Source organism: Dermacentor andersoni, unplaced genomic scaffold (assembly GCF_023375885.2).
Source record: "Dermacentor andersoni unplaced genomic scaffold, qqDerAnde1_hic_scaffold ctg00000039.1, whole genome shotgun sequence".
NCBI classification, from domain to species: Eukaryota; Metazoa; Arthropoda; class Arachnida; order Ixodida; family Ixodidae; genus Dermacentor; species Dermacentor andersoni.
The window spans coordinates 753,241-780,574 of record NW_027314752.1 but is presented as its reverse complement, the minus strand read 5'-3'; the positions used below and the strand labels follow the sequence as shown (position 1 = coordinate 780,574).

General features: G+C 44.9%; 3 protein-coding genes across 3 annotated transcripts in view; 2 read left to right on the top strand and 1 right to left on the bottom strand.

Annotated features, from left to right (window-relative positions):
- The first annotated feature begins 545 nt into the window (after positions 1–545).
- Positions 546–2,759, top strand: LOC129383571 (uncharacterized). Its single transcript, XM_055068207.2, has 2 exons — positions 546–2,559; positions 2,675–2,759. The coding sequence occupies exons 1-2, from the start codon at positions 1,062–1,064 to the stop codon at positions 2,701–2,703; spliced, it is 1,527 nt and encodes a 508-aa protein (XP_054924182.1). The 5' UTR covers positions 546–1,061; the 3' UTR covers positions 2,704–2,759.
- A 14,120-nt stretch (positions 2,760–16,879) lies between these two features.
- Positions 16,880–18,329, bottom strand: LOC126526456 (cathepsin O-like). The gene has a single exon (XM_050174370.3). It carries the CDS (start codon positions 18,121–18,123, stop codon positions 17,011–17,013), a length of 1,113 nt encoding a protein of 370 aa, XP_050030327.1. The 5' UTR covers positions 18,124–18,329; the 3' UTR covers positions 16,880–17,010.
- Positions 18,330–18,933: 604 nt separating this feature from the next.
- LOC140214351 (spermatogenesis-associated protein 20-like) overlaps positions 18,934–27,334 on the top strand; it is a 46,993-nt gene continuing 38,592 nt past the window's right edge. Inside the window, exons 1-3 of the mRNA XM_072285723.1 lie at positions 18,934–19,178; positions 21,539–21,691; positions 26,447–26,511. Coding sequence (XP_072141824.1) covers positions 19,027–19,178; positions 21,539–21,691; positions 26,447–26,511 — 370 coding nt within the window. The 5' untranslated portion in view covers positions 18,934–19,026. The remainder of the gene's footprint in view (positions 19,179–21,538; positions 21,692–26,446; positions 26,512–27,334) is intronic.

Genomic DNA, 27,334 nt, shown 5'->3' with positions numbered 1-27,334 from the left:
TGAGTCGGCTAAAAGCGAGCCAACCTTCGCCTGAAGTGGGACAAAAACTTCGCCAGCTGACTTTGCAATGCAGATTCCCTCTGTTTTGGGAGTAAGTTTAGAGCAGCCAGAAAAGATATTTGTATCTTTAAACACTTGCCCTGTGTGAATGGTTTCATACAGTCATGCGGCATTAGGCACACTGCCTGCCAGTGTACCCTGTGTGCACTCTGTGCTCACAGGGTTCACACAGGGGCACACAGACTTTTATCCCTGGTTCAAACCCCGGACCAAGACAAAATTTTCTTCATCTGCGAAGCTTTCTTTCTGAGAAACCCACATCGGCCTTCCTTTGTGGCTTCGCACTAAACTAGGTACATTTCCGCAGAACTGATTTCCCGTCCTCTGTATATGGTCGCGCATCATAGCATGATCACTTTGCAGTGGATGCACATCAAGTTTCAATCTGTTGTGCAGTTGAGCCTCCAAAAAATAGGGGCAGCATACTTGGTGAGACATTTTGCCACATGAGATTTATTGTTGCGTGTCCGCAGTATACGTGAGCAGTGTGTAGTATAGTGTCGCCCCCTGTCAGATCTCTGTGTCATCGCACATGTATGTTTTGTAATTGCTTAGCTAGATGGCGCACCCCCCTTCTGTCATGTGACAAGCTTGGACCAATCGGGAGGTGCCATCTAGCAGGTGAAGCCTTTATAAGCAATAAACAGCCGCAGGTCGGCGGAGTCTTCGTTCCGGTTTTCAGCGGGAGCAGTTAGCTCCGTGTCTCCTTTACTGCGCCGGCGCTAGCCGCGCGTTCGCCCGTCCGGGCCCCCCGCTTGCCTGCCGCTGCCGACACAACATCTTTTGGCGACGAGGGTGGGACTCCCGCAGCGGTTCCGACCGAAGCCCCGGGACACCAACGAGCTTCGTAAGTGAAGCGACCCTTCCCGTGTCCGCACGGCAGGCAAACGCCGCCGACGCACTTGGCGTCGCGAGGCTTCCGAGCCTAGGCCTTCTCGCCCCCTTTGTTCTTGCCCCATTCCTGCGGCGAGCTCCGGCTTGCCTCCTGCACGCTACCCGGCATGGCTTTTACTGCGAACCTTCCCGTTTTTCTTGAAGTGCCCGGCCCACCGTTAATCCCTTGGTATCGCTGGAAAAAAATTTTTCAGGCCCACCTCGAAGCGGCCGGCGGTGGCGACTGGACGGACGCGCGACGAGCGTCCGCGCTCGTCAGCGCTCTCGGGCGTGAGGGACAACGGAAGTACTTCGCAGACGAGGAGCAGGAAGCAGCAAGGCAGTTAACCGGCGCAGCGTCACCGTCAAGTGAAGCAGCAAGGCAGTCGACCGGCGCAGCGTCAACGTCAAGTGATGCGGTCCCGCCAGCGTCAGAGTTTCCGAGACTCTTGGAGCGGCTTGACCGGCTGTTCGCCGCGTCAACAAATGTCCTGGCGGAACGGCACGAATTCACCAGTCGGAAGCAGTTCGACGGAGAAGGATTCCTGGAATTCGTGACCGCATTGAAGGAGAAGGCGGTACAATGCAACTTCGGCACAACCTATGGCGAGCGCGTCCGAGACCAAATCATACATGGGGTAGCGAACGTCAGCGTTCGCGAAAAGTTGCTGGCTCACGGCGAAACCCTGACCTTGGACAAGGCAGAGGAAATTGGACGCTCGTTAGAAGCACTACATCGAGCGAACCGCGCGTTCGGCTCGGAGAAAATACAAAGAATTGAGGCAGCTCAACTTGGCGCTCCATCGACGAGCCAAGATGGCCGACGTAGTCCGGGAGGCCATGACGATGGCCGACTTCTTCTGGGAAGCCGCCAAGATGGCCGACGTAGTGCAGGAGGCCATGAAGATGGCAGACTTCTTCCGAGGAGCCGCCAAGATGGCCGCCGTCTTCCAAGAGGCCGCCCAGATGATCGACATTTTCCGCGAGGCTCCTCCGGGACCCGCAATGAAGCACAGGATGCGAAGGACCCTAATTTCGAGCATAGTTCATGCGACCGGTGTGGCAGTACGAAGCATGTTGCAACGTACAGGAATTGCCCCGCAAGGAACCGGCGGTGCAACGCCTGCCACACGTTGGGTCATTTTGCATCAGTATGCCGAAAAACCCGTACTGTCCAGCACGTCTCTTCCGCAGAGACGCGGTCTTCGTCAACTTCCGCAGGACAGCCGTCCGCGTCTGTCTTGACGGTGAGCACCTTGGAAGCTAAAAGGGATTTACAAGTCCCGGTCGTGGTTAACGACGTCGCCATGCGGCTGCTCGTGGACACAGGCGCGTCTGTCTCATTGATGACGGCCGAGGATTTTGAAAAGCACTTTGGTCGACAGCACAGACTGTCAAAAGCAGCAGTGGACTTGAGGAATTTCTCCAAGCAACGCATCGACATTCAAGGCCTTTTCCAAGCCGCTGTCCAGTTTCTTCAAAGGTCGTGCTCAGTCACGTTCCATGTAACGTCCACAGGAACATCACTGCTGGGTCTTGACGCCATCCAGCGCTTGGGGATACAAATCGACGGTACTTCGCTGACATGCTGCCTGGCTACGCTTCCTCCAGTACAGAGCCCCACAGGTGTGCCTCCGGGTTTTGATCACCTCTTCAGTGGCGAGTTGGGACTCGTCAAAAACTTCGTGCACCGAATACATCGGCGGCAAGGTATGAAACCTGTATCTTCCAAATTGCGCAGGCTACCCCTGGCTCTCCGTGACCAGGTGACAAATGAACTGCGGCGTCTCGAGGACTGCGACGTCATCGAGCGCGTCGAGGCTTCTGAATGGGTGTCTCCACTCGTCGTGGTGCGCAAAAAGGATGGAGCCATCCGGCTCTGTGTTGACCTCCGAGAACCGAATAAGGCAATTGTCATTGATGGGTATCCTTTGCCGCACGTGGAAGAGTTATTGCAAATGTTTCATGGTGCCACATATTTTTCTAAGCTGGATCTAGCATCTGCTTACCACCAGCTGTTACTGGAAGAAGGTAGTAGAGATCTCACCACATTCATAACTCATGAAGGCTTATTCAGGTTCAAGCGTGTCTGTTTTGGTTTGGCATCCGCGCCAGCAGTGTTTCAGAAAATGATGTCACAAATCTTGCAGAATTGTAAGAATGTTGTCTGTTACCTTGATGACATTTTGGTATGGGGTCAGACGAAACCTGAGCATGATGCTAATTTAAGAGAAGTCTTGCTTTGCATTTCAAACAGTGGTATGAAACTGAATGAAAAATGTGTCTTCTCTGTGAGAGAACTGACTTTTCTGGGCCATAAAATTTCAGCTGAAGGCATTTCGCCTACAGAGAGCAAGGTAAAGGCAATCCTGAATGCACCTGTTCCTACAGATATTAAGTCATTGCAATCCTTCTTAGGATTAGCTGGTTACTATGCCAAGTTCATTGATCATTATGCAGAACTTGTAGAACCGCTTCGCCTCATGCTCAGGCAAGGGCAAAATTTTGCTTGGTCTGATGACGCACAACGTAGCTTCAATCAGTTGAAAGCTCATCTTACATGTTCCCCTGTCATTAAGATTTTCAACCCTGAATTGCCTGTGGTAGTCACGACTGATGCATCTGATGTTGGTGTTGGTGCTGTGTTACAGCAACCGTATGGTTCCAAGCTAGAAACTGTAGCTTTTGCATCTAGAACTTTGTCTGTAGCTGAACGAAAGTATTCTGTAGGAGAGCGTGAAGCGCTAGCATGTCTGTTCGCATGTGAAAAATGGCATGTTTACCTCTGGGGTAGACGGTTCACTCTTCGAACTGACCATCAAGCAGTAGTTGCATTACTGTCCGCTGGCGACTCAGGTCGTCGACCTCTTCGCATTTCAAGATGGTCAGCCAGGCTCCTGTATTACAACTTTCAGATTGAATATTGCAAAGGATCAGAAAATCTAGTAGCTGATGCCTTGTCTAGACTTCCAGTAAAAGATTCCCAGAATGTAGTTCAGGAGGAAGAAATAGTATCCTTAGTCACATCAGTCGTTGACAAGGAAACGGTGCAACTTGCAACGAGTACAGATGAGACGCTTCAGAAGGTCAGTAAATGCCTAGCAGAAGGTTGGCCTTCTAAGAAAGCCATAGACAATGCTTTAATAGCTTACTTTCATGTAAATGAAGAATTGTCCTTTGTAGACGGATTACTCATGCGTGGTGATCGTGTGGTAATACCCAGTGTCCTAATACCTACATTTCTACAGCTGGCACATGAAAATCATCAGGGCATAGTACGTACTAAGCAGCTTCTTCGTGAACGCTATTGGTGGCCCCAGATGGATAGCACTGTTGAACAGTATGTAAAGCATTGTCATGTATGTAAGCTGGCAGACAAGTCTGCAAAGCCTCATGTAGCTCCACTGCAGCCAGTCGAATGGCCGAACGGGCCTTGGCAGAAATTGGGAATGGACATTATTGGCCCATTAAACATGTCCTACCCTAGGTATCTAGTCACCCTTGTTGATTACTACTCAAAGTGGCCAGAAGTACTTGGTACTAATTCCATCTCCACAGATGATGTCATTAAGCTTCTTGATTGGGCTTTCAGCCGTGAAGGATTGCCAGACTCTATAGTTACAGACAATGGTCCACAGTTTGTCTCAAAACAATTCAAAGATTACCTAAAGGAAAAAGGAATCGCTCATTTTTTCTCCTCCAACTATTATCCTCAGGGAAATGGTCAAATAGAAAGGTTCAACAGAGTCATTAAGGAACACCTGCAGGTAGCAAGGCTTGAAGGTCGAGATGCTTCGAAAAGCATTTCAGAATTCTTGGGTTCTTATAGGATTACGCCACATGCTACAACGGGTCTCTCCCCAGCTTTCCTACTTCATGGTCGTCAACCCCGTTCAAAGGTAGATATTAGCAACTTCAGGTTGCCTAAGCACACAGCGGTTCAGAACAGTAAAGTTCGCGAGAGAGTCTCGCAGAAACAGCAGCAAACTAAACAGTATGTAGACAAACTGAGAGGTGCTCAGGCAACTCGTATCAAGGTGGGAGACACCGTCAAAGTAAAACTTGCCAAGAAAAGATTTTTTAAGTACAGTACGCCTCGTACAGTTAAAGCCCAGGTAGGACCATCCTCTTTTGTACTCAGTGATGGGAAGACGTGGAATGCCTCTAAGTTAACCACAGTAGTAGATAATTCAAAACATAGTACATTGTCCACAACGGATAAAGATTTTTTGTACTCGTATTCAAACCTGGATAGTCATTCCGATGACTCGTCTGGCATGACATCGTCCTTTCATAGGCATCACTTAAGTAGTGCATCTGACTGTATTGCTTCAGAGGCTACACAGTCAGCAATCATTTCTGATTCCGTGGGGGAATCGGTAGCATCCCAGGACTTGTTGGGACTTCGAGAGGAGCTTCCTGGGCAACCCTCTCCAGCTTTGCGCGACAACCACATTCAATTGTCCAACCAGGGGGAGGGAAATAGTAGTGGGACGACTGGGTCTTTAAAGTCGACCGAAACGCGTCGCAACCCCCAAAGTTCTTCTGAGGTACGCAAGCGTCCTCATCGTGTCAAAAAACGGCCTCCGTGGCTTGACGATTATGTTTCTTGAATGTAGAGCGTTTTGCCGTCTTCGAAATGCCACGGCTAGGGGCCTCGCTGTGACATTTGGGAGGCACTTCACATTTTTTCGTTCACACAGGTAAAATGTGTTCCTTGTTGCGGTGCAGTGAGTTTTGTGCCGTGTTCCGTGTTGGACTTTGTTTGAGTGACTGCCCATATTTTGGTGCCCAAGACTGGTGCGCGTGTATGTGAACTTGGGCGGGGATGGATTGAATTTGTGGACTTAAGTGCGTGCTTTGTGTGCAACTGGTGCGCGTGTGTGAACATGGGGGGGGAATGAACTGAAATTGTTTTGGACTTAAGTGCGCGTCTTGTGTGCGCGTTTCAATGTATGCTCGCTTTGTTTCCAGGGGGGGATGATGTAGTATAGTGTCGCCCCCTGTCAGATCTCTGTGTCATCGCACATGTATGTTTTGTAATTGCTTAGCTAGATGGCGCACCCCCCTTCTGTCATGTGACAAGCTTGGACCAATCGGGAGGTGCCATCTAGCAGGTGAAGCCTTTATAAGCAATAAACAGCCGCAGGTCGGCGGAGTCTTCGTTCCGGTTTTCAGCGGGAGCAGTTAGCTCCGTGTCTCCTTTACTGCGCCGGCGCTAGCCGCGCGTTCGCCCGTCGGGGCCCCCCGCTTGCCTGCCGCTGCCGACACAACACAGTGCATGTGGCTGTGGTTGCTGCGAAATGATGATCCAGCCCAACATTTATTTGTCTGGAAATTTCCTTCTGGTGGCTAATGTTTAAAAGGATGGCTATAAACAGAGCAGAAACAATAAGACATCTTGAATGGTAGGTAACTTGCAAAAAATCTATTTTCTCTTCTCTGGAGGAAAAACATCATTAGTGAAGGCGAAGCTTCTCATTGAGGTAACGTCGCACATATTGTAGTACTCCGACACATTTGAGGCGTTAATTTTTTTGGCATGGAAAGTCCACAACGGCTGTGCCAGTCTGAGCTCCCTTTATTTTTTATTGCAGTGTAGTCATGCTTTTTATCAGCAAACCATTAACCAGCCTCAAGCAGACACTGCCAAAATCGTTGATGTCATGGAAAGCTGGTGTGAGAATTTCAAGGCTGCGTCACTGCCCCCTCTTTCGTTTTTGCTTCCCTTATGAAAGTGTACACCTCCCTCACTATAAGGATGACGTATTCGCAAGTCCAGAAGTGCTATACAGTTGAAACTCGTTATAAAAACTTGTTGCCATCTGACACGAAAATGCATTCATTATATCATATCACCTGGTTAAGCTTTTCCTAGACGCTAGAGTTAGGCTTTGTCCGCGCAACCTTGAGCGATCGGAAAGCGCGTTTCCCCCTCTTGGCCGGCGGAGAAGGGAAGCTTCGTTCCGGCCGCGAAGCTCTCCACATCTCTGTAAGGTGCCTTGGGGATGTCTCGTGCCGAAGATGCCCTCTCGGTGAGCGCATATTTCACCCCTCATCTTTTAAGAGGTTCAATACATACAAGCATTTGCCTAGCAAACCAGATTTTTTTTTTTTTTTTTTTTTTTCAAGGGAATTTTCCACGTCTCAGTAATTTCTCTCGTCGTATTCGAGTGCTGATTGCCGTGTTATAGTTTGTTAACGAAGCTTTCCCTCAAGTCTAAATATTTTAAGGCAGTTTTCCTAGCCTCTAAAGCCGCTCGAGTTGGCTCTTCTCCTTGAGCGGCCATTTTTCCTAGAAAGTATGCCTTCGACTATCGACTATCGCGGACAACATGAGTCTCTTTCCACGTAAGTGTGAGGCTCGGAGCAGGAGCTGTGGCGCTTGAAAGTAGCCTGGGACCTGACGAACCAACCGACTGAGCTATCTTTCTGGGCAACATCGACGGGTCACGAGTTCAAATCACCTGTTATGTTCCTTTTTTTTTCTGCCCCTTTTTCTTTCTTTTTTTTTCTTTTTTTCTTTCTTTTAATGTCTTTTCCTTTATTTTATCACTGTACGGGAACCCTCCTAAAAAAAAAAAATATATATATATATTTATATAGATCTTCAAATATTTATGGCCTCACACTCACATGTGCAGGTCATAAATACCAGGTTCTCTAGCCGAGTGCCATCCATGCGGTATAACCGAGCTCAGATTGGTCCACCTTGACTGACCAAGTAGGGCACCACTGTAGGTTAAATGAGGCGTACAACTCCTGCGGGACCCGCCGTGGTTGCTCAGTGGTTATGGTGTTAGACTGCTGAGCACGAGGTCGCGGGATCGGACCCCGACCACGGCGGCCGCATTTCGATGGGGGCGAAATGCGAAAACACCCGTGTACTTAGAATTAGGTGCACGTTAAAGAACCCCAGGTGGTCGAAATTTTCGGAGTCCTCCACTACGGCGTGCATAATCAGAAAGTGGTTTTGTCACGTAAAACCCCATAAATTAATTTTTAATTTAACTCCTACGGGGACGGTAGAGTATCCGTCTCCAGTGCAAGAGGACCGTGATTCAAATCCCGGTGCCGCGCTATTCTCCACCGGAAAATACAAAAAAAAAAAAAAAACGTGTGTTGAGAAAATTGCACAAACAGGCCTGGAGTGCGGCCTGATCCCGGTGACCAGAACCGGTAACGCACTCTCTCACCAGAGCAGGATTGGCCACCCTGGTGCAGTACTTGGCCACAACCTCCTATATGAATACAACAATCAAACCCCGGCCCTCAGTCCCCAGCAGCCGCGAAGCAACTGACCACGGCGGCGGTCAGATCTGTGACGCTGCAGAGGGTGCTAAGAATACCTGGCTCCGGACAGGCCGCCATTGGAATCTGAACCTGGCAACGTTTAACGTTAGAACGCTATCTAGTGAGGCGAGTCTAGCAGTGTTATTGGAGGAATTAGAGGGTAGTAAATGGGATATAATAGGGCTCAGTGAGGTTAGGAGGACAAAAGAAGCATATACAGTGCTAAAAAGCGGGCATGTACTGTGCTACCGGGGCCTAGCGGAGAGACGAGAACTAGGAGTCGGATTCCTGATTAATAAGGAAATAGCTGGTAACATACAGGAATTCTATAGCATTAACGAGAGGGTGGCATGTCTTGTTGTGAAACTTAATAAGAGGTACAAAATGAAGGTTGTTCAGGTCTACGCTCCTACATCTAGTCATGATGACCAGGAAGTCGAAAGCTTTTATGAAGACGTAGAATCGGCGATGGGTAAAGTCAAAACAAAATACACTATACTGATGGGCGACTTCAATGCCAGGGTAGGCAAGAAGCAGGCTGGAGACAAGTCAGTGGGGGAATATGGCATAGGCTCTAGGAATAGCAGAGGAGAATTATTAGTAGAGTTTGCAGAACAGAATAATATGCGTATAATGAATACCTTTTTCCGCAAGCGGGTTAGCCGAAAGTGGACGTGGAGGAGCCCGAATGGTGAGACTAGAAATGAAATCGACTTCATACTCTGCGCGAACCCTGGCATCATTCAAGATGTAGACGTGCTCGGCAAGGTACGCTGCAGTGACCACAGGATGGTAAGAACTCGAATTAGCCTAGACTTGAGGAGGGAACGAAAGAAACTGGTACACAAGAAGCCAATCAATGAGTTAGCGGTAAGAGGGAAACTAGAGGAATTCCGGATCAAACTACAGAACAGGTATTCGGCTTTAACTCAGGAAGAGGACCTTAGTGTTGAAGCAATGAACGACAATCTCATGGGCATCATTAAGGAGTGCGCAATAGAAGTCGGTGGTAACGCCGTTAGACAGGAAACCAGTAAGCTATCGCAGGAGACGAAAGATCTGATCAAGAAACGCCAATGTATGAAAGCCTCTAATCCTACAGCTAGAATAGAACTGGCAGAACTTTCTAAGTTAATCAACAAGCGTAAGACAGCGGACATCAGGAACTATAATATGGATAGAATTGAACAGGCTCTCAGGAACGGAGGAAGCCTAAAAACAGTGAAGAAGAAACTAGGAATAGGCAAGAATCAGATGTGTGCGTTAAGAGACAAAGCCGGCAATATCGTTACTAATATGGACGAGATAGTTCAAGTGGCTGAGGAGTTCTATAGAGATTTATACAGTACCAGTGGCACCCACGACGATAGTGGAAGAGAATAGCCTAGAGGAATTCGAAATCCCACAGGTAACGCCAGAAGAAGTAAAGAAAGCCTTAGGAGCTATGCAAAAGGGGAAGGCAGCTGGGGAGGATCAGGTAACAGCAGATTTGTTGAAGGATGGTGGTCAGATTGTTCTAGAGAAACTGGCCACCCTGTATACGCAATGCCTCATAACCTCGAGCGTACCGGAATCTTGGAAGAACGCTAACCTAATCCTAATCCATAAGAAAGGGGACGCCAAAGACTTGAAAAATTATAGACCGATCAGCTTACTGTCCGTTGCCTACAAAGTATTTACTAAGGTAATCGCAAATAGAATCAGGAACACCTTAGACTTCTGTCAGCCAAAGGACCAGGCAGGATTCCGTAAAGGCTACTCAACAATAGACCATATTCACACTATCAATCAAGTGATAGAGAAATGTGCAGAATATAACCAACCCTTATATATAGCTTTCATTGATTACGAGAAAGCGTTTGATTCAGTCGAAACCTCAGCAGTCATGGAGGCATTACGGAATCAGGGTGTAGATGAGCCATATGTAAAAATACTGGAAGATATCTATAGCGGCTCCACAGCCACCGTAGTCCTCCACAAAGAAAGCAACAAAATCCCTATAAAGAAAGGCGTCAGACAGGGAGATACGATATCTCCAATGCTATTCACAGCATGTTTACAGGAGGTATTCAGAGGCCTGGAGTGGGAAGAATTGGGGATAAAAGTCGATGGAGAATACCTTAGCAACTTGCGATTCGCTGATGATATTGCCTTGCTTAGTAACTCAGGAGACCAATTGCAATGCATGCTCACTGACCTGGAGAGGCAAAGCAGAAGGGTGGGTCTGAAAATTAATCTGCAGAAAACTAAAGTACTGTTTAACAGTCTCGGAAGAGAACAGCAGTTTACGATAGGTAGCGAAACACTGGAAGTGGTAAGGGAATACATCTACTTAGGGCAGGTAGTGACCACGGATCCGGATCATGAGACTGAAATAACCAGAAGAATAAGAATGGGTTGGGGTGCGTTTGGCAGGCATTCTCAAATCATGAACAGTAGGTTGCCACTATCCCTCAAAAGGAAAGTGTACAACAGCTGTGTGTTACCAGTACTCACATATGGGGCAGAAACCTGGAGGCTTACGAAAAGGGTTCTGCTGAAATTGAGAACGACGCAACGAGCTATGGAAAGAAGAATGATGGGTGTAACGTTAAGGGATAAGAAAAGAGCAGATTGGGTGAGGCAACAAACGCGGGTAAACGACATCTTAGTTGAAATCAAGAAAAAGAAATGGGCATGGGCCGGACATGTAATGAGGAGGGAAGATAACCGATGGTCACTAAGAGCTACGGACTGGATTCCAAGAGAAGGGAAGCGTAGCAGGGGGCGGCAGAGAGTTAGGTGGGCAGATGACATTAAGACGTTTGCAGGGACAACATGGCCACAATTAGTACATGACCGGGGTAGTTGGAGAAGTATGGGAGAGGCCTTTGCCCTGCAGTGGGCGTAACTAGGCTGATGATGATGATGATGATGATATTTGGTATATTCATGGCTTCGTTACATGCTGATATCAGTGAGAAACATTTTACATTTGCTATATTATATCCATTTGTTATGTCAAGGTTTGACTACTAAACCAGCCATAATTTCATTTTTATATTATTATTGTTTGTTTAGAATGGACCAAATCCAGAGCTGTTGAGTATTTTTGTGCGGCCATGTGCGTAATTAAGGTACAAAAATTTCTCTACAATGCCATGCGACTGGACAAAACTGCTCACTCCAGGATACGGTTGGCTGGCAATTTTAAATTGACTTGCCCTCCTGTTATATTGTGCTACGAGTTCCATTTTATGGCCTAACAGATGCAAATGTAAGAGATATAAATGTCTGCTAGTCGCAGTTACGGGAGAAAGTCTGTGACCAACAGAAAGGTTCTATTCGATTGTCTGATTTTACTGAGAGCACCGGCGAAAAAAAACAAAGAAAAAAGCAGCCATCTTAACAACAAGACCATAATGTAGACCTCTGCATTACGTCAGTCTGCATCAAGTAAAACATAACAATAACAATAAATCTGTACCACTGTAAATCGGAGGGAATAGGGCAGGAGGAAGAGGGTTGAGTGAACATGTGTGCGACCAAACTTCTGGGGTAAAACACGATGCGTACAACTCACAGAAAAAAAAAGCGTAAATTTTGTTACAGTGCAACATACGCCACTTCACTAGTGTCTCAGGAACGTGCTACTGCGTATCACATTCCCGTGTAGCAGCGAATTACAAGTCATTGCTAGTCCACAAAATTTGTTCCAAGAGGCAAGGAACAAACAACATCAGGAGAAAGACAAAAATTCTAGTCCATACCATAATCTGCGAATGTCAATTTGCATGCTGACACACACTATTTTCCCTCACTTGAAGCGCATGGTGATGGCAGAAAGCTTGTGTGCTATATTTGTTTCTGATCATGTCAGTTACTCATTTGGCACCATAACCCTGTAATGTGGTGCATTCAGGGGCAAATGTAAGGTTCAAATTGTTGTATGCTTCAAAGCTGTGACGTGCAAAACTCGCAGCATATTGCTGGTGAACAGTAAAACAAGCACACCTGTATGCCCTGCCAGGCTTTCCTTGCTCAAACATGCGCAAGGTATGCATTTTTCCCCCGATGTTTAATTCACATTTCTAGGTGAACTAGTTTTATTCATTATTTAACAAGCGCAATAAATTTGAACTGAAAGTGACCTATGTAAAGCAGGCATAATATTTGAAACGCACTGTACTCAAGGCTGTTACCTTTCTCATATACTGGGTGTTTCAGCGAACACTTTCAAAAACTTTTAAAAATTGCCTGTGGCAGACAGTCCAATTCTAGTCCATGAGCTAGTATACTCTCAAAGAGGCAGACATTACTTACACAAAAGAATGAAAAGCATAATCAACTAATTAAAAAATAATTGGATTTTTAACTAACTACCCTATGGCACATATTGCAATTTACTCATTCTAGCTGGGGTGTTAGCAAGGCTGGATCCACTTGGAATGAATTGTCAGAATCGCACCAGTTTCAAGGTATTAATTCCCGAACTTTGCACTAGCATTCCAGTTACTTCTGTGCCTGAATGCATACAAGGACATTTTGTGAAAAAACTAAGTGGAACGACAGTGCATTTTTACTGCAAGCTTGATGGTGCACATCTCATAAATGGCATCATTCACATAATTCTTTTCAAGTGGATATGCCTTGCAGTCTCACTGCTAGAATTAATAAATTGCAATATGTGCCATAGGGTAATTAGTTAAAACTTAACTTGAACTGTTTTGTTAATTCATCAATTATCTATTTCAATCTTTTGTGTAAGTAATGTGCGCCTCTTTGAGCAGACCTGCTCACAGACTAGAATTGTGCTACAGGCAATTTAAAAAATTTTTTGAGTGTTCACTGAAACACCCCGTATAGGCCAGCAGGCAAAATGTTCAAACATGCAGACCTGCTCTCAGATATTTTCTATACCTGACAACTTGAAGACAAGCACAGACTATTTTACAAGTGGGACACTGTCAGAACCATAAGCGGGGTCCCGAAACACAAAGTTGAGCGAAAAGTTTCTTTTAAACTGGCAGCTCTAAGGCACTCTCTTCAGAATGTTCTCCTGCAAGACTCTTTTGAAAAAGTACAGCGACCACAGAGCTACAGGTGTTCAAAGCAATTAAAAATTTTGCTGTGTGCTCTCCCCTCGTGCATACAGCACGTGTTCTTGCTCTAACGCGCCTGTAAGCTTCATTCGGAAGCATGCACAAGAGTCTCGCATGACAGGTGCGCACTTCTTATAGTTTTTCTTTTTATCACAGTGCAACAACTTACTTTTGTAGGAATATCTATGTATCAATGCTCCCAGCCACAATGGCTATATGCAGGTTCTGCAGTGACTTAGTGTTTCTGCTAGCATTGTGAGCTGCCATAGAATTTCCTGCAGCCATTGATGAAGTAGTACATCCAATGCAAATGCGTGCCACTGCTTGGGTCAACTTGATGACTGAAGGCATCAGCACAGCTGTCAGGCAGAAAGGTGTTTGCTCTAATTAACAGGTTTCCTGTGATGTGTCACGTTAATAACAGACAACATCTGACAAATGCACATTACCGTTATTGCGTTACCATGACACCAGAGGTGGTGAAGGAGACAACGGCATTTGTGGCGACATCTGGTGATGTCATGTTCAACCAAGGTGTGCAAAAATCTTTTTTTTTTAAGTTTGATTAACATTGATTCTTATTGCAATGACACATCCTGCTTATCTACTAGTATAAAAGACTGGCAGTAACATAAAAGTTCAATAAGACGTGACTGCTCGCTTTTTCAGCAAGAGGAACTGTTTGATGCAAAAAATGTTTCCAACGCAGCACATTTGGACAAAACATTATGTTTTACAAAGTGTTGCTGCAACTGCTGTTCTTCCTGTCAATTTATTTGATATCATGGTAACGTACTTACAGCAATACATACTGTTTATGCAATTTTACAAATTTTGTACAGTTGGGCGCAAAACACACTTTGTTCATTCAAATGTCTGGACCTGTCCAGGGGTCTTCGAAGAGATTTGTTATTTCACACCTCAAAACAAGCTCTTAAATCTAAGAATCTGCACTAGGTTAAAGAACTGTTAATCCATGTGACTGTGTTACTAGAGTGAGAAAGTTTGCACATAATGTATTCACACCAGTTACTTTTTTTGGGGGGAGAACAGTAACAACAGTTGTGTCTAAATGAACAACTCTTTCCTAACCTAGAATGTACTGACATAGTTAACAAACAGCCAAAAAATTGCAAACATTAACACAATGAGCCAAACGAGGTGCTCACACCTCAGAATGAAAAACATTTCGTGGTTGTTCTACAAACAGCCTGCCTCCAACGCAATGAATGCACTCAACTGGATGATGCAATATGCATACACATCACACGAAAGAGTTGCTGTGATAAGGCAAGGCTGATCGAGGAACAACAAGGATACAGGCGATAAGAAAGGTTGGGGTGGAGTACTTGTAAACAATGGTAAAAAGAAAAACAAAACATTGCTGTACAGTAAAATCACAGAAAAATGATACAGGCTAGGCTTTGGATTGTTAACAACAGCAATTAAAAAGGAGCAATGTCATTGTAGTCTACACGTTTTATTATCACTCTCTTAGCATTCATCAGACAACATCCTCAAGCAAGGCCATCAATAAACAGACATCTTTGGCACAGTTTAATGACTGCCTTCCTTCTGTCACTTGGAGGGAGTCAGCATTTGAGCATATATTTTTGCCCACAAAACAAGAACATAGCTTTTACTCAAAATAAGTATATATTTGGGCTTGTGCAATAATATTGAGCATTTGCAGGTGGCTTCTCGAAAATAATGACCATTCGTGTGGCGTGGTGTCCGAGAAGAGAAGGAAACCAGAATGCGTTACTTTAGTAATGATTCGTTCCTCTCTTTTCTGTTCATTTGTTTCACCTTTCGCACCAAGTGGTTGATCCATGCAAAAATGTTTCACAAAAGCAGGTGCAAGTCATTTACGAAAGGCAAAGAGGAGGGACCTCGAAATTAATTGTTTCAAAATCTGGTGTGAGACACTCTCTCAGCCCCACTTTTTGTTCTAGCTCAAAGCTTCAGGTTGATGATCTTAGGCTGCCCTGTGTCGCTATTCACGGAGCCTATTCTTGCACATGAAGGATGTAGCGTTTCTCATTGTATATTATTAAGACAGCTGATGTGCTGAGCAAACCTTTGTTTACAGTACACGGCAGCTCTGCCGGTCACAGTACAAATCAGCGAGGTGCCTTGCTCAGGTCAGTTGCGATAGCATTATAAGGTGATAAGATAAAATGTATGCATTGCAGCCATCACGCAAAATGTTTTCCGTTGTTCGTTATTCCTAGCCATGTACATAGACATGTTGTCATGACTGATCTCACTCAGTAAAAATTGTCCCTGATCATGCTAACCCATTCTTTTATAGCCAGCAGCCAGACAACTGCTGCTGCTACTTAGTTTTGTTCACTGTTACATCAAGCTTTGCTATCTGTGAGCGGCCACCTTGACAAACTGCTTTAAACAGCAAGTATCAGAGAGCAATTGTTTCAATGGGCGTCACCAGCCCTACATAATGTTAATGGCTAGGGTGACGTGGTGATTCACAATCTTCTATTTACAGCACACGCAAGAACGAGACAAACACACAAAAAAAGAATATGGCACACAAGCACTGACTCGCAGCTAAAAGATTCATTGGCACTAAACTATATAAATAAGCACAGAAAAAAAAGAAAGAAAGACAATCAACACAACTGGTGAATAATATGGCAAAGTACATATATTCTCTATTAACCAACATCATTTGTAGGTAACTCACCATGTCATTTATTGTTCGTGTTCTTCATTTCTTTTCGTTAACTACTTAACTGTCAATGACAAGTTAACGTGTCATGATAAAGGTTGTACTACCTTGTAATTTTGACACAAATAAATAATACACAATGTTTCTTGCTATTTTTTTTTCAGTTAGAGTAGTAAAAGTGCTATAGGCATTCCTGGTATCATGTCTTTTAGGAAAGAAATACCAGACTAAATTCAGGTTATAAAATATCAACACTTTTCATCAATTTCTCAAAATTTCTCATGGCAGTTAAAGGTTTAACTGCTCTGGTAATTCATATCACGTTTAGCAACAGTAAACCTATTAGCTGCAAGTCAGTGCTGTGCGTATTTGCCATAGTCTTTGTGGTTTGTCCCTTGTGCGTGCTGTAAGTAGAATATAATGTTCACAGGCATATTCCGGTTTCCTGAATGTTGATGCCTGTCATGTGTACATTTGACTGTCTTTAAGTACTTAAGAAGCAACTAATTTGTTCATGAGGCATTTTAGAAAAAGAGAAGAAAAGCACGTCTACCTTGTATTAAACAAGCTGTCAAGCAGAACCTGAAGCATCATTATATGCTTATCATATGATGCTTACAGCAGGTTATTTAGTGCTCTATAAAAATGTGGTTTGACTTCTTTTGCTTTGAAGAGTTATGCTGCCAACTTTTTGATGCTGATAGATCATCCGAAAGGGAAAAAAATTATAATTCACATGAGTGTAGCACGAAAGTACAACGGGAACCCGTATGGTCTTCCCAGAAAGGAAGCTTTGCAGTTGAAGAAAAATTTGTCCTGGTCCCTGGGGTAAAAAGGTATTGGTCTCTGGTTCGATTCGCAGACAAGGACAAATTTATCTTCAACTGCGAAGCTTCCTATGCAGCTTCATGCCATCTCTAAGATGGATGCCAATATCCCCCTTGAATTTATGTAACTTCCCGCACTTTGCGGTTGCCGCAGAACTGATTTGCCAGAGATAGGCAATCTCTACTACCCCGATGGTTTTTTGACAGAAACTGTCGAGACCTCTTCTGCGATGCCGCAGAGGTTTTTGCCAACGGCTATGTACAAGTAGCCGCCGTGACCGTACTGAGCACCCCACGAGTTGCGGACAATGTAGTGCGGCACCTCACCCCTCAGGTCGTACCCGACCACTTGCACCGCGTGGTTCCTCCCCGCATCGCAGTGGTACCGGATGATACCGCCCAAGTAATCCTGCCACGCCGTCGCATCCACGGCTGTGGCTAGCGGTCCCACGTTGGCGATGAGGTCCAGCATCCGCTCCTCGTTGCCCACGAGCCTCTCGCAGGTGTAGTCGACGAGTTCGGCGGTGACGTCACTCGTGGTGTGCCGGCATTTCCCGGTGGACGCGGTGAACGGGTACGCGCCCTCGGTGACCAGCTTGATGCGGTTTTCGCGGAGCCACTGCATCGCTGAGCACGTGTCGCCCCCGTTGCAGCCGTGGTTGGAGTTGTTGGAGCAGTCCACCATCTGCTGGACGCTGAACTCGACCAGCTGGCCCGTCGCGATGGCGTACATGCTCTCGACGTTCTCGACGGTGCTGATGGCCCAGCACGCGCCGCAGTTGAGCTGGTTCTTGACGGGCGTCACGACGCTGCGGTTGCGCCAGTCGAAGTGGTCCGGGTATTGGCCCCGCACCAGCTGGGTCTTCTTCGGGGTGATCGGCTGTAGAAGGAGCGGGCCTATGTCGTTGTCGTCGCCAAGCGTCAAGTCGGGGAAGAGCTGTCGAACGATGTCGTCGAGGTCCGCCGGAGGCGACGACAGCACGTCGCGGCGGAACTCGTCCGGCGTGAAGTCCGAGAATCGGGTCAGCCCGTAGCGCGCCGAGCCGTCCGTAGCGTTGCGGCTCCTGCGCGCGATGCGGTCGAGGCTGTCGCGGAACGCGGCGAACCGCCGGTCGTACTCGGCGCTGCCGGGCTCGTAGCTCTTGTTGTATCGGACGACGTACTGGGCGAACGCGTCTTCGACGCTCGACGCCACGATCGGGTGCCGCGAGTCATCCGTCGGGATCGTGATCGAAGCGGCCGCGGCGAATGACAGCTGCAGCACCGTCGGCAGCAGCGCGAGCGGGGTCGGCCGCATCGTCGCAGTGGGGCCGCTGATCGGTCGAGCTAAGTGTCCGGCACTCCCGGACGACTCGGGCTGCTGCTGCTCTCTCGTTCGGATACATCACATATCGAAGTTTCGCTTCCCCCGCGCCCTTATCGCCTCGCGTGGTACACTTCTTATCGTGCGTTGGTCGCGCGGTCACCCGTGACAAAAGCCGCGCTAGCGGCGGCCGAGCAGCCGTCCCAGACTGGCCCGACACGCACGCAGACGCGCGCGCGATTGCCAGCTGCTGCGGAAGTGGGTGGGTACGGTTTATGCAACTGACGCAACATCGGCCAAGCTGCGCTTCCGTCAACGAAAATATAGCGTGCCTGTTTTGTTGGGGTAACAGTTCGAGCGGTCTTGTGCCTCATAAAAGACGCTGCAGCGTTGTTTAATACGAGTTTATTCTGTTGTACACAATCACAATTATGAAACTCGCGCTCTAGAACACGCTCGCGTTCACCTCCTTCCCTTCCCTGCCTTTCTCTATCACCTATGGGGTTAAGTAAAAAAAAAAAAGCAAGATAGCTTCTTGCTTTGATTTGCGACGTATCCATGCAAAAATGTAGCTATTTTTACTCGCACAAGAAATTATATTCGTAACTCTACGAGATGGGAACCAAGCTGTGACTGGCTGTGACCGAAGCTAGAGACCGAAACCATCCAAACAAAAATAATGCTCGTGCCAATCCGGCTGCCCCATTCGCAAAGAGGTGCGAGAGTTACGATTGTGGAGAGAGTGTGCATGTGCAACCGTGGTGTTCGTTCGTGTGTGCGTGTTTACGTACGTATGTACGTACATGCAGCAGGTACAACGTCGCGTTATTTATTTTTCCGAAACCGCATGTGTGTGTGATGATGCGGTGTGTGCGCAGTCCGTGCCCACGCGCCTAAATGAACTGCTGGGCTCGCGTGACATCCTTGCTTGGGCACAGCGGCGTCCACTCGCTTTCGCGTCGATGCCCTCGCTTGCACGAGTTTGAGAATCGAAAGTGCTTCTGCTACGTTGCCGTTGGAAGGTCTCTGTTCGCGAACGCATTGCCAAGGTATCTTGCACTTGTGCGACACATGCTGTGCGGGGTGGTTTCGCTTCAAGTGAAAGTTCTGTGCTTGAGGTTGTGGTCGTCAACATACGCGACAGATTCAAGAGCGGTGTACCGGCCCTTACTTTCTTAGTGGGCTGTTTTTAGCAGCAGCCTCTACTCGTACGCAGCTCGGCTGAGTGCTCGGTGTAGTGTTTTTTTCTGCATTCGCTTGCGGTGAATGTTATGTATGCAAGTTTTCGTGGATCCTTGTTCCTGTATATGAAGTATGGGCTTAACGAATCGCGTGTCCGCCGTTGATCGTGTAATGAAGCGAAACTTGTTTCGCCCATCTTGACACAGTGAGAAGTGTACTGTGTGCCGTTACTTTCTTAACGTACTGTTGCTTTTAACAGTGCATGCCTTCCTTTGCTCAGAAGCTTGGCGCTAGTTTTGCAACCTTTTTCGTGCGTGATACTTTAACATATGATGTCGGAAATGTTTCCCCTTGTAGCTGTGCACTGCTATCGATCAGGTTTGTTTAGGGAACGCTATAAGCTGATCCTGGAGCTGGCACACTTCAAAAATGTTTCTATTTCTAGAATGACACTGATATGTTTCTATATATGAAGTGTGCAGATATATAAGAACAGCACTTCGTGTTGCATTGATGAACCAAAATTTGATTAAATGCATTGAGATCATGCGTAATTTGCCATTGTACTGAGTTCTCAGACTTGTGCATGCCCAAAGTTGTGCAATATTTAATAGGCACGATCTATACTTATGATTTTAGTCGTCGTTTGACCAAGTCCACATAAGACTGAATGATATGTAATGGAAAAATTATAATAAAAAACCCTTCTACATTCTGAGATGTATCAGCACAATGTGCTTAAAGAAACAGAAAGCACAAAGATGTGCACTACTATCAACTGCACAAAAAATACTGAAAAGTACTGCACAATGAGTTCCGAGACACTTTCGTATTTTGCGAGCTTTTTTTAAGGCTTGGAAAAAACTTACATGTAGCATGTATTGAGGAACAGAAAGCTGGATGAGGAATTTTTCAGGGTGGTCTACAATTTTCTCATTGACTCTATCACTCTTAATATTTGAGCAGTTGAATAATTAATTATATCTAATTATGCAATTAAGCAAAATAGAAAAAAAAAAAATCTGATTCGTTCTAAGCAGTGGCAAATAACATTAACTTGGTTCTGTCCAGCTACGTGTCACTTGCATAGATATTTAAATTTTGGCACCAGTTACGTGGAACACATGATATAGGCATGCGTGTGCCCCGTCACATAATTGCCTGACTGCACAATATTATCCATAACGTAAGAAGATTTGTGCAGGTCCTAGAGCGACATTCATGAAGTTATACTCCGCAGTGTACAATCTTCCAGGTGCCTCACTGATACAGAAAGAGACATTCTTGTTGATACTGTTGCCTTTTGCCTCAACACCACTGATCTTTCACCAAAAGCATTCTTAAAAATGCCTCCAAAACTATCTATGCTTGTTGCTCAATCATGCCTCTATTAGTCTGAGTGAGGCATCCACAAACTTGTACAGGGGAGAGTAGGACTTCATGAATGCTGCTCCATTATGTGAGCTAGTTTTGTTACATTGCAGTTAATATTGCCCGGTGAAGTGATGATTGGATGGGGCGTATCCACTCCAAGTAGTACATATATCAGTGGGTGGGCTCCTGTTATTAAACAGTTGATTTATATACCATTGTACTGTGACTTTGCTGGGGCGTCTGGTGTTTTGTTTATCCCATAAGAACTCTGTGCTCATTTTGTCATAAAAAAAATAACATGTCCTGTCGACCATATAACTTTAAGCTTTGCAGGGTGCTTGAGTGCTTACAGCATACAATAATTATAATTGTCTCGAGTGTCAAAAGGAAAACAGACTTACCCTCCATTTTCAACACAGCCTGCTGGTTATCTGCAGAGTGGGTTCCAGACACACAGTATTATCTGTGCTTTGATAATAAGGTGCACTAGAACCTTGACAGTTTGTTGTCACGAATGTGGAAGTATTCCTAACTTTTCCTGCAGTGGCTAAATCCTGCACTGTGATTACAAATAACAAAAAGACTTGGGCAATGATAGATGAGAACTGCACTGGTTTCCACATTACTTATTTTAGAATATTAGCATATATGTGTCCCATGTGAATACGAAATACAAGAAAATGAAAAAAACCTGCATGAAATACACAAAAACAAGAACAATAATGAAAGCTGATGTGACACCACGTATATGCAAGATCTCGCAAAGTGCGTTACACACATGGGACGAGTGCATATTGTTTGAGTGTCTGCCAGATAAACTGGTGTTATATCTTCCTTGCCCGTGGGCATGCAGGCGCTGCAGGCGACCACTGCTTTGTTTAGGCGAGATGGCGGCTTCTTCTACTTCCTCAGCCCACGTCTCAACTTCAGCTAGCTGCAGGAAAAATCGGCTTTCCAACGAGAAGTCTCCGTATCTCCTGCAGCATGCCAGCAACCCTGTCGACTGGTGAGCTACAACTGTTACGTTAGTGTGTCAGTATAATACCAGATGTGGACACACATGCATAGCATGCTGATCTTTGTGTTTTGGTTGCAGTAGCAATAATGTCATGTGGATAGAGATAAAACAGCTTAAACGACAGAACTAAGAAGGGATGAATTGTGTGGCAAGGGACTACAATCAGCTATTGTTCTAGGAAAAAATGAGTGTTTGTGTATGCCTGTGTAGACTAACATGGGTTTAGTGCTGCAGACTGTGTTTATGATGGGAGGGCCCAGTTATGTCTTTATTGTAAGATCTACCTGTTGAATGTTTAATTTTGAGCAGTAGAGTCGGTGAATGGATTTTAGCTTGGTAGCTTTTCTTCGCTTCGACAAATGCTCAAGTTTTTCCAATGTTGGCATCGAAGTTGGAGAATCTCAGCATTTAAGATGATTCATATATTAACTGAACACCTAGACATTTCACTTCTTTTACTTCATTTATACGGCTGCTGTGTATGGGTCCCATACAATGCTTGCATATTCAATTGAAGGTCTAACAGTAGATTGGTAGGCCTCCAGACATAATGCGCTGGAGGAAGTGCCAAATTTGTGTTTCAGTAACCCCATTCACATTACAGGGCTCATGTAATGTCTCAACTCTGATGTTCCAATTCAATTCATATGATCCGCCGCTATGTAGGGACCAATCCTGGTGAAAGTATTCAGGCCAGTGACGAAGCATGAAAAACAGTTGAACTGGACTGATATGTATGGAATGACTACATTATTCGGTCCCCATTCAATCGGCTAGCATAGACACACAAAAAATAAATTTTGGGGGGTAAGTACATACTGGGCTCTCTAAATTTGGCTGTATCATGTATAAAAGTAATACGTCTCCTATAAAAGCCAGCCACTTCAGAAGTATCAGTTGTTTGCTTTGGTGTTTGTAAATGTAAAACAGTAGCAATGCAGTTCACTTGTATGACAATAAAAAAAATACTTAAAATCTGATTGTTATAACCACTTCTTGTCACATCCATGCCAATTTTAAGCTTTTTAAAGTTACGGTGAGTCTGTCATTAATCCATTAGTAGTAGGATCTATTCAATGCTAATTGTTATAGCTGCTAGGAATCAATATCGGTTGACAGCACTGTGTAATGATGTTATTGTAAGATGCACGTTGGATATGACAACTATCTTTTGACTATGCTGAGGGAATGATATGGCACTATACAGACAAATGTGAAAGGAATAGACGTGTACTGGTGCAACAAGTTTTATTAGTCTTCCGATGAGTTGCATTGTGGGAAAATAAGATATCAGATGGGAATGATAAAATCTCACAAAATGGGCAAAGTGGAAGAGAAAACATTTCGAATATGCCCATGTGGGTGTGGCTCAAAAAAGTTTTAACCAATCACACCGGGCTAATGATTAATTTGAAATAAAAATAGAGGGAAATAGTTTTATGTTATCCCGGGGCCCTGGTCGGATTCGTTTGAGATGTACAGTCACAATCGAAAGTTTAGAGACCGCGGCATCGGCAAAGAAAAATTACATTTTTCTGGTACAGGTCCGCAACGTGGAATTGCTTCAATACACCACACTGGGGCAATGTGCAGACACAAGCTGTGCCACTTGATTCCAGCTACTATGCCCAGGATGTGGAAAAAAGAAAAAAAAACTGAAAGAAAATATGCAGATGCAACGCACATGGTTGCAATCTGTCTGAAGTGAAGCTTTAGAGAACGGTTGATTTAAATGCTTTATAACTAACCACAATGCATACAATTTTGATTACATTCATCCTATGCAATGTGCAATCACATACAATGTTTATGTTTATGCATTGCATCATTCACAAGGTATGTCTCCAAATCCGGTGTATGCACATAAAAGTAGGGCAGGTATCAAGCAAGACTTTAAGGATTCTGTACCTCCTGTGTCACAGAGGTGCATGCCCATTCTGGAGGATTGCCCAAGAACTGGCACACACACACAGCGCCACATACTGAATGGCTAAATCAATTAGAAGGTGAAGTAAATTAACGAATCCGTTATATATGATGAGCCATTCCATTAACAGGTCGGTCTGCTTTGGAGATGCCTGTGAGCCGACATCATATCTCCAGGTTTTGTGTAGAAGTTTATATTTTTGTTATACAGCACAGACATGCACCACTCGCACTACCTTGTTGGTCAGCATACAAGGGTTATGTTAACACAAATAAATTTGCTGAGATACTGACTGACCCAGCTGACAGCAGCTAAGCCGAACTTGGGTAGGTAGGCGAAGAAAGTCTCACTTGAAAAAAAAACAATTGTGGTACCATTGGTCTGCAAACTTTTGCTCATAAATGTCATCATCGTCATCATCAGCCTGTCTTTATGTCCACTGCAGGACGAAGGCCTCTGCCTGCGATCTCCAATTATGGCTGTCCTGCACCAAATGATTCCGACTTGCGCATGCAAATTTCTCAGTTTCATCACCCCACCTAGTTTTCTCCCATCCTTGACTGCGGTTCCCTTCTCTTGGCACCCACTCTGTAACTCTAGTGGTCCACTATTTATCTATCCTACACATTACATGGATTGCCCACCTCCATTTTTTTCTTTTAATGTCAATTAGAATATCGGCTATCCCTGTTTGCTCTCTGATCCATGCCTCTCTCTTTCTGTCTCTTATGCCTAACATTTTTAGTTCCATCGCTCTTTGTGCGGTCCTTAACTTGTTCTCAAGCTTCTTTGTCAGTCGCCAAGTCTCTGCCCCATATGTCAGCACCGGTAGAATGCACTGATTGTATACCTTTCTTTCCACTGATAGTGGTAAGCTTCCAGTCAGGATCTGGCAATGCCTGCCGTATGCACTCCATCGCATTTTTATTCTTCTGTGAATTTCCTTCTCACAATCAGGGTCCCCTGTGAGTAATTGACCTAGGTAAACGTACTCCTTCACAGTCTCTAGTGGCTGACTGGTGATTCTGAACTCTTGTTCCTATGCGCGGCTATTTACTATTATTTTTGTCTTCTGCATATTAATCTTCAACCCCACTCTTACACTTTCTCTGTTAAGGTCCTCAATCATTTTTTATTTGTCCCCAGTGTTGCTGAACAGGACAGTGTCATCTGCAAACTGAACGTTGCTGAGATATTCGCCGTTGATCCTCACTCCTAAGGCTTCCTGGTTTAATAGCTTAAATACTTCTTCCAAGCATGCAGTGAATAGGGAGAGATGGTGTCTCCGTGTCTCTTTGCATGACCCCTTTCTTTATAGGTATATTTCAACTTTTCTTGTGGAGAACCAAGGCAGCTGTGGAATCTTTGTAGATATTTTCCAATGCACTCCTTGATTACGTAATGCCTCTATGACTGCTGGTATTTCCACTGAATCAAATCCCTTTTCGTAATCTATGAAAGCCATATAGAGAGGCTGATTGTACTCTGCAGAAAAATGCTCATAAATGTGCACCCCCGTTAATGTACATCATGAATGTACTTTGCTATTTGGCATGCACATTCCAAAAGGATGCTAACACCACACTAGTCGCTGGATATCCTCCTGGGCAGGATGAACAGATAAATTGAAGCCAACAGACTGATCTAAAGAAGCACAAATTCACACACAGGAATGTGTGCATCTCATTTAAAATCTTTGAAAAAAGATTTTGCACTTACTGCTGCACTGTTCTTGCTCAAATTTCTCAGAAAGACTGTATTTTGAGGTGCGCATTGTTCAAGGCAACACTCACTCGGCGCAGTTACTTGCCTGGTTTGTAAGGAAAAAATGTAAAGTTTGCCTTTGCTTGTGGGAACACAAGCTGCTGCAGAGACGGTGCTACCATAAACTTGTGTCGCCACCTCGTGGCATCTGCAGAAACCAGACATTCAGGCAGGGTTGCTGTGTGCTACCCACTCCTCTTGAACTTGCACAACCCTCCCTTAATGACTGCTCTCGGCTGCTGCCAGCAGGTGGCGACACAAATTTATGCTAGTGCCATCTTGGCAGCAGCTTGTATCCCCATAAACAAAGGCAAACTTTTCGACGTCGCATCCACCGGCCGCTCCCCAGTGCCATTGACACCATGGTTGGCCAGATCTAATAAACCCTGGCCGTGGTGGCTTCCTCTACTTGGCCGCCTCCACAAATACGTGTGATATGCACAACACAAATGCGAGCACTTCCCAATACCTAGTGAATACTTCTATAAATTGCTGACATACAAAAAAAGAGGTGTAACTGTCGAGGACATGGGATACAGTACGAAACACCCTTTAGTTTCGATATATGGTGCCTCACAATAACAATAGTCAACAATCTTTCTTGCAACTTCTCGTTCCTTTCTTGTCATGAAAGTAGTGAGGGCAGAATGTTAATAAATGAAGTGCACAAACATTGATAATGATTATTGTTATGAGCCACAGTAAGTTCAAAAGTGGCATGTAATTTTCAGTGTTCAAAAAGCTTTGGAGTTGTTCCGAGTCCATCACCGGAGGTAATGTCACCCTTGGTGATAGCCATCCTTGATAATGGAATGGAAAGAACTCTGAAACTGGATTAAGATTATAAAATATTAATAAACCTAGTTGGTTGGCATATGTGGGATTGGTCTAATCACAGTTATTTATAACCAATTAGCCTAGTTCAGTTGCTTAACAATCTTTGGAGAATGCTAACTGTTTTCAATTTCTTTTGAGCTTGCAAAGAAAGGCTTCATGAGGGGTGAAAGAAAGAAAAAAAGAAGATGGTTGAAAATGCACTGTCTCATTTTTAGGTATCCATGGGGTGAGGATGCCTTCAAAAAGGCCAAAGATGAGGATAAACTCATTTTCTTGTCTGGTAAGTAGAGTCTTGGTTGCTTTTCTTCTGTGGGTGTCAGCAGCCTAAGGCACTGTAGCTAGATCAACACAAGCACAAAACTGTTGCTACCTTTAACAAAATTTATATTCCTATTGTATTAAAAAGAATTTGCAAGAAACATAAAATTTGTGTTTTTTTTCCTTTTAAGGGATGTTCTATGTAAAAAGAAAGAAAGAACACAAGATCAAATTACAAAAGGATATAAAGAACTAAACAGGAATATTATGCAAGTGCAAATGGGAGTGAATGCTTATTGTGTTTATTTTTTTTTCCCAAAAAAATGCTAGCAATGGAACTTACTCCCACCTGTGACAGATGTGACACGGATGACATCATGAAACTTTATTTTATTGGCCCTGTCTCATTTTCTGTAGCAGTTTGCATTTATTTTTGTCACTTGTTGGGGTCTGTATCATCTGTTTCTCTTTTCTTTTCGCTAGTTTGGTCAACTGCCTCTGATGCCTGCGATCTTTCTTCATACTTGTTGCAGAGTCTGCTCGTTACATTATTCTTGGACTGCTCTTTGACGTATCTGTAACATTAAACTGATGACTTGTGTTATCTTTGCACTTGTTTATGTACCTGTACCTACCTTGGCTGCCAAAAGGCGGCTGGCAGTAGTGAGTAAAGAAAATTACATGTGCCCCGTATCAAGACAGCCCACGACATTTTGTGCTGAATCTTGTAAAAAAAAAGCAGGATGTTTGTCACTGTTACATTAGCCCACACTGTAATTAAGTATAATGTTGTTCTTTGTCAATGACTGCTTTTTGTTGGCTGTATGCATACAAAGCAAAGAGGT